General features: G+C 44.6%; 1 protein-coding gene across 2 annotated transcripts in view; it reads right to left on the bottom strand.

Moving 5' to 3' along the window:
* Positions 1-284: 284 nt before the first annotated feature.
* Positions 285-6440, bottom strand: part of dscama (Down syndrome cell adhesion molecule a) — a gene marked incomplete at both ends in the record, with an annotated part of 71762 nt that continues 65606 nt past the window's right edge. Inside the window, 12 exons of one of the 2 annotated variants that reach the window (XM_083903963.1) lie at positions 285-664; positions 1465-1767; positions 1919-2116; positions 2865-3050; positions 3160-3275; positions 3360-3390; positions 3479-3655; positions 4433-4723; positions 4980-5168; positions 5269-5367; positions 5496-5659; positions 5750-5867. In XM_083903963.1, coding sequence (XP_083760089.1) covers positions 285-664; positions 1465-1767; positions 1919-2116; positions 2865-3050; positions 3160-3275; positions 3360-3390; positions 3479-3655; positions 4433-4723; positions 4980-5168; positions 5269-5367; positions 5496-5659; positions 5750-5867 — 2252 coding nt within the window. The remainder of the gene's footprint in view (positions 665-1464; positions 1768-1918; positions 2117-2864; positions 3051-3159; positions 3276-3359; positions 3391-3478; positions 3656-4432; positions 4724-4979; positions 5169-5268; positions 5368-5495; positions 5660-5749; positions 5868-6440) is intronic. The other variant, XM_083903964.1, reaches the window with a different exon arrangement.

Below are 6440 nucleotides of genomic sequence, written 5' to 3'. Positions count from 1 at the left end.
CTCGTTACTCAATTAGTTTGGCAATTGTTTTCCGATGAGTGAATTCTTTTTTTTTTTCTCAAGTGAAACACAAATAAAAATAAGAAAGAAAAAGAAATACAAACAAGAGATAAAATAATTTTCTAAAAAATAAATAAAAGAAGATTAGTAAAAGTGACCCCACCCTTGGAGAGAGGGGACGTTTATATATATACAGAACTGTGTGGTGAAAGTCAGTTTACTGCACTTGAGTGTTAAGTCCAGTGTTAGAGTGAGGTCTAGTCCTGCCCCAGGTGCCCCTGCTGTTATACCAGCGTGTAGGACTTTGCGTAGGGGTTGCTGCTCGGTTTGAGATGTCCTCGCGAGTCCAGCAGGGACTCCTGGGAGGTGCTGAGCTTGGCGGCCTGGGCCAGCTCTGAGCCCTCTCTGTGGGGGAGCGTGGCTGCAGAGCCCGGCTGCCACTGGGTCCCTGGGTCCCTGCTGGCCTGAGGGGCCTCTGTGGGCGTCGGCGGCGCCATGCGAGAAGGTCGTTTCAGAGAGCGACTCTTCTGGGGCTCCAGGCACGCCTGGCCCATGGCAGCTCTCTCCCCGCTCGCCGTCCCCCTGGATGAGCCCGAGCAGGACATGCCTCGGTTCAACAGGAAGTCCATGCGCAGGTACGGAGGAAGGTGAACCAACTCGCCCCCTGCAGGGCGACACGGAGCATCACGGTTAAATATAAGAAGAATGACATGAATCAATTCCTGCACCTTGTACATGTATGATCACTTTACTGTTTAAAGCTATATTTTATATCTTATGTGTTGAAGTCCACTTCATATACTGATCAATAAATAGGAAAGAAAGAAAAAAACTATTAACTCCTACTGATGTACATCAAGTGAGATGTAGGCTGATTTTCCCTTCTTTTGCGCCCTGGTGGCTATTCAATATATTGCTTCTTCCAGGTTTGCCTCAGGCAGCCAACTCCTTAACTTCCAGTCAGTTCAAGGGAAACTTGGGACTTGTTAAGATAATTTTAGTGATTCCAATTTCCAATATCTATCAAAAAATATTGGTCTTTTAGAAGCTGCATTAGGAGTTCGCCCTAAGGGATTCAAGATGACCTAAAATGGATTATTAAAAAACAGGAAGTGACCGTGCTTGTGGTCAGTTCAGCTTCTCAGAGCCATATTTAATGTTATCAGGAACACCTGTGCTTTTTCCTGCTGCATGTCACCAGGTCTGCTGTGAAAAAAAGGCCTATAGGGCCATCTAGTGGTGAGATGTAAGAAGTACAACAGGGCAGTCTTGTTTCATAACTTCTGCTTCCTGAGATTTTGAATTGGTGTTGTTGATTTTTAGACACATAAACACTTTGTTAAAGGTTCAATGACCAACTTTAGTCACAAAGTGAGTTTAGTGATTACTGATATGACTGTCATAATGAATCCAGTAGTGATTAATTGTTAGCATGTCACCGGGTTTTAGGCACCCAGTCCTCACCCGGTCTGTGGGCCTTGGGCGCTGCCATGTTCATGACCCGGCTGACGTCCTGAGGCTTGGGCGGGGAAGCAGTGAAGCGGCAGATGCCCGACTCAGACGGTGTGCTGGAGGTCAGGCTGTCGGTGTAGTCGTTGGTTCCTGCCGTCATCTGCTCCGAGGAAGTGTCAGAGATGAAGCACTCTGTGATGGTGAACTTGGCGTGCCGCAGCTGCTCCTCCATCTTGGCGTGCTCGTAAGCTCTGGCGAGCTCCTCGTAGGTGGAGGAGGCGCTCTCCGTTGACACCATGCTGCTCCTCGCTCGGTCTGTTAGTGGACGGGTTAGTGACAAGAGCAATGGCAGAATTATTTGAATGTTACTTTGTTAGAGCTGCTGATTAGTTATTGTTTGTTGTAAGAGATGAAGATTGGTGTTTTTAAAGCTTTTAAAGAAACTGAATCCACAGACGCCGTTTACCTGTGTCCTGAGATGGGCTGACGCTGTAGCTGTCGCTCTCCTTGTCAACAGAGCCCGCGACTCTGGGTGTGGGCAGCCTCCAGTCAGTGCTGAGAGTGTGGGAGGAGACGGGCGGGTGTGGTCGGTTCAGAGTCCACTGGCTGGCATATCGGTTGCGAGCAGCCGGGCCGGCTTTGGCTGTGCGTCTGGCCGTCGGGTCTGAGGATTAGAGAGGAGAACGTACGGTCAGTATTAATGCAAATCACGGTCATGAAAAGTGAACTGAAGATAATAAAAGCACCTACACACAGTGTCTTCACTCACTCTTCCAAAATCTGCAAATTTGTGGACACAAATATTCAAATTTTAAGAACTCAATTGTAGAAAGAAGACACTTTGATTGCAAATGGCTGAAGACAGAGGTTCCTAAAAAAAGAGGACTGGGAGGAGGTAATGCATAATATCATTTATATGTGATTACTTACTCTATCTATGTAATCTATTGAATTCTATGTTATACTCAGGATATACAGTATAAAAGAAAAATGATAAGTGGATCCCATTCTAAATAAAAAGAGAGAAAAAAATACATGAATGCAGATAAGCTGAAAGTAACATTTCAGTTAAAATTGCATATGATATGAATGTAGAATTTAGATTCTCTGAGCCTGTCACACCTAACAAGAAAATACACGAGTACAACACAGCAGGGAGTGAAGCTAATTGTCCTCCTGAAGTGAAAACATGGACTAAAAGTAACTACAGACAGATGCTGGATGCAATTCTTATTAAACAGCAGCAGCAGCAGAGATTTCAGGTGAATGTTGAGGCAATGAGCATGCAGCAAAAGAGTGACACCATAATCACACCTACACAGCAGTGACAAGAGTGGGTCAAATAAGTGTGAAAAGCACTTCAAAAGCATGTATCACACACATCGAGAGGAAAATAGAGGAACAATAACCACAAGTTAAAAATAAAAAAGAGTCCGTACTGGACTTACTGGTTCCTGGTCTGGCATCGGACACATCTACCAGTGGACCGGTGGCCTGAGACAGTGACTGGTAGTGGACAGTGTGGGTGACTGTGGACGACTTCTGTTTCTGGGTCTCTCCAAAGTCGTTGTCGGTCAGTAACACGGTGGACCTGTCGTCTGTGGGACAGCGACACAAACACACTCACGAACTCCATATAACATAAAAGGTTCATTTCCTGGGTGAATGAAAACAAACAGAGGCAGAAAACGCCTCGGTGTCTCTCACCAACTGTCTCCATGGTGTCTCGCTCCTCTATCAGAAGCTGGGCTCTGGGGATGTCGATGTGCATGCGCAGCGTCTGTTGCTGTTTGTTAATTGGCTCTGCTGGGCGTGTGTTTTTACTGTGGAGCACAAAACAAATACGTGAGACTAACTGTGTCTATAGTGAGAAAACTTGGCTTGGCTAACAGCTGAACAGATTTTACCTCATGAGCATCTCAGCCAAACTTTTTGCATCTGGAAATCAAACAGAAAACCATCATTTCACTTGTTAAATATTAGGCAACAGAGACTTAAATCTGTCCATGTGCTGCTCTGATCTTACCTCGGAGCCTCTTCAGCCTCTGCTCCCTCCTCCTCCTCCTCAGCACCAGCAGCCCGATGAAGATCACAACAATACCGACCAGTACACAAGAAATGGTGACCATCATCTTCAGACCTTCACCGCCTCCTGAGTGGTCCTCACTGATGTTGGGCGCCTTGACCAAAGGTGCGATGGTACCTGTATAAAGATCATAATGTGACGTGTTATGTTATAGAGTGTTATCTTAACTACATTCTCGAAATAAAAGTTCTAAGTAGAACCATATAAGGTTCTACGGCTTGTCCTCATCTTCTTTTTGGCTCTTGGTAGACCCTTTTTATAAAGGTTCCACCTGGAACCCTTTTGGAGGGTTCCACCAAGAACCCTTTTAAACCATTTATTCAGGAAAGGAGTTTTTAAGGGTTCTCTGGATCAAAATGGTTCTTACTGGAACCATTAGTGTTACCAAGAAACCTTGAAAAACCCTTTCTTTGGGAAAGGGTTTTTCAGAAGCAAATTGTTCCAGGTAGAACCTCAGCTCTGCTTCTTAAATTCACATTTAAGAAGCAGAAAAATCAAAGAAACTCGAAAATATGCACATTTAAGAAGCGAAAATGATCATAAATCTTGTTTTCGTTCATTCATTTAGTAAACGACTAATAATCAAGTAATTTTTCAGCCCTAAACTTAACTAATCTTCACTTTAGATCTGGTGGTGACAGAAAACCACAGATTTTCCAAAGATTTCTAGCATCATTGTTTATCTTAATGCCAAAACTGTCATTATGATTCCATGTTTTTTACAGTTGGTGGTTTAGAGCAGTTCTGTGTTTCATCCTATACATAGGATGGTCTTTCCTCTAATTTATAAAGAAAATTATAAAAGAAAACATCTCAAAGTAGATCATGCCATGATTGAACTGATGCAGTGTACTTAGTGAGTGAGTGGGGAAAAAGGAATCGTCTTTAACTCACTGCCATCGTAGCTGAGGGTGGCAAACTTCACTCTCTTCTCAGCGTAGCCGGCACTGTTATAGATCTTCATCTGCAGCTCGTACCACGTGGCCTCCTGCAGGTCGTACAGGATGTAGCTCTTGGTAAGCGAGGTGCGCTGCGCCGTGGTCCACGACGGCGCGTCCACGGGCCGATACTCCAGAGTGAAGGAGGTGACGGGGCAGCCGCCGTTATTCCAGCCGTTCAAGTTGATCTTGACCCGAGTGGCGTTGATGCTCGTGATGAGCTCCTGTTCTTTAGAGTACTGAGGTTCTGTAGAGGGAGACAAGCAAATATGTAAGGGTCTTTAAATTGTAATCAATCACATATTTAATTACATTATCAGAAAAGTACAAAAGTTAAATCTAGTAGGTTATTTAGCAGTAAAGAGTATTGGTACTCTATATCATTTATAGTGTTTTATTACCCATTTAGAGCTACATCAATATGACTAAAAACATAATTGCATGTTGTATTTATTACATTATCTGGATCGAAATTTAAGTCCTTTACTCAAGCAAAATCATACCTTTCCCATGAGTCTTCGCTTCAATGATCTCGCTGATGCGTCCCGGCCCCACTGCATTCTGGGCAGTAAGGGTGAACTTGTACCAGGTGCCGCACTTGAGGTTCTCCAGTCGATAGGAGCGCTCACTGGGACTGATGGCAAAGTTACCCCACTGCTCACTGTTGTCCTCCGAGTACTGCAGAATGTAGCCTGCAGAGGAGCACGGGTGAGGAGAGGAGTTCAGATCGACGTGAAAGAGAAAAAATAGAATAAGGACTTGAACAAAAACACAGTGTGGTGACTGTCTGACCTCTAATGGAGCTTCCTCCGTTGTCTCCTGGGATCCAGGAGAGGGTGATGGAGGTGGTTGTTGTCTTGGTCACAGTGAGGCGAGGCTGGTCAGGTGGAACTATAATAAAGAAAACAGCAAAAAAAATAAAATAAACATAAACAGTCTTTAGTTTGCCTCCACAGGTGCAGTATATTCCAAACAACACCTGTTTGTTGAGCGTTGGTCATTTTAATTGGTTTATTTACCTTGAACTTGCAAGTTGAGGACAATCTTGTCAGACACAAAACTGTTACTAGCCATACAGGTGTAGTTCCCAGAATCCTCTGCTTTAACTGTGCGGATAACGAGGCTGCCATTACCATGGACACTGCGCCGACTGTCAATCACAACAGGTGCTGGGGTACCGTTGCTGAAAAAACCAGAAATGATTCAATCGATATTTAGAAAGTGACACTATAAGGATTTACAATTTGCAGCTTTAAGGCTGACGACAACTCACATCTCCTTCAGCCACTTTATGGTTGGGGATGGATCGCCCACAGCTTTACAAGGCAGCACTATGTCCCTCATCCATGGGGTCGTTACCGTCCTGTTGAAGGTCAGAATCCGAGCTGGAGCTGGATAGGAACAAACAGGCCACAGAGGAGAAATGTCAGCACATAAAAGGGTTTTCTCTGAAATGCATTCACACGTTTGTTGTGATCTCTAACATCACTGAGTCAGGGCTGCAGATTCAGGGGGCAGAGTGTGATGCTGCTTCTTCTTCCGTCATGAGCAGTGGAGCAAAGAGGAGAGGACATCCATCATCTAGACCTCAGACAGGGTGTGCATGTCCTAGAAAGTGTGGGTCCTAGCTCCAGACGCTACGGGGGCCTATCAGCATATGCAATCAGCTTATCAGCGCTCACAGAGCATGATAATGCTGACAGGGCCAAACAATAGGTTATTAACATTCAGCTGATGCTTTCCTGCCAGTCTACTAAAGAGACACTGGGGATGAGGCACTTTTTCAGCCTCCACATGGGTGACGTGATGTGAGGAGAATGGGGTGAAACGGGGTAATCCTTACAAAAGAGACGCTGCAAGAATTTAAATGGGAAGTGTGTTTTAGAATTGTTGACCTAACACACAAACTGTAGATAGATAGAAATTATATTGTATTTTCCCTGCAGGGAAGCAGAGTAAGCACA

This window comes from Microchirus variegatus (assembly GCF_963457635.1).
Source record: "Microchirus variegatus genome assembly, chromosome: 2".
Lineage (NCBI taxonomy): Eukaryota > Metazoa > Chordata > Actinopteri > Pleuronectiformes > Soleidae > Microchirus > Microchirus variegatus.
The sequence above is the reverse complement of the archived record's forward strand: the minus strand, read 5'-3'. Positions and strand labels throughout refer to the sequence as shown.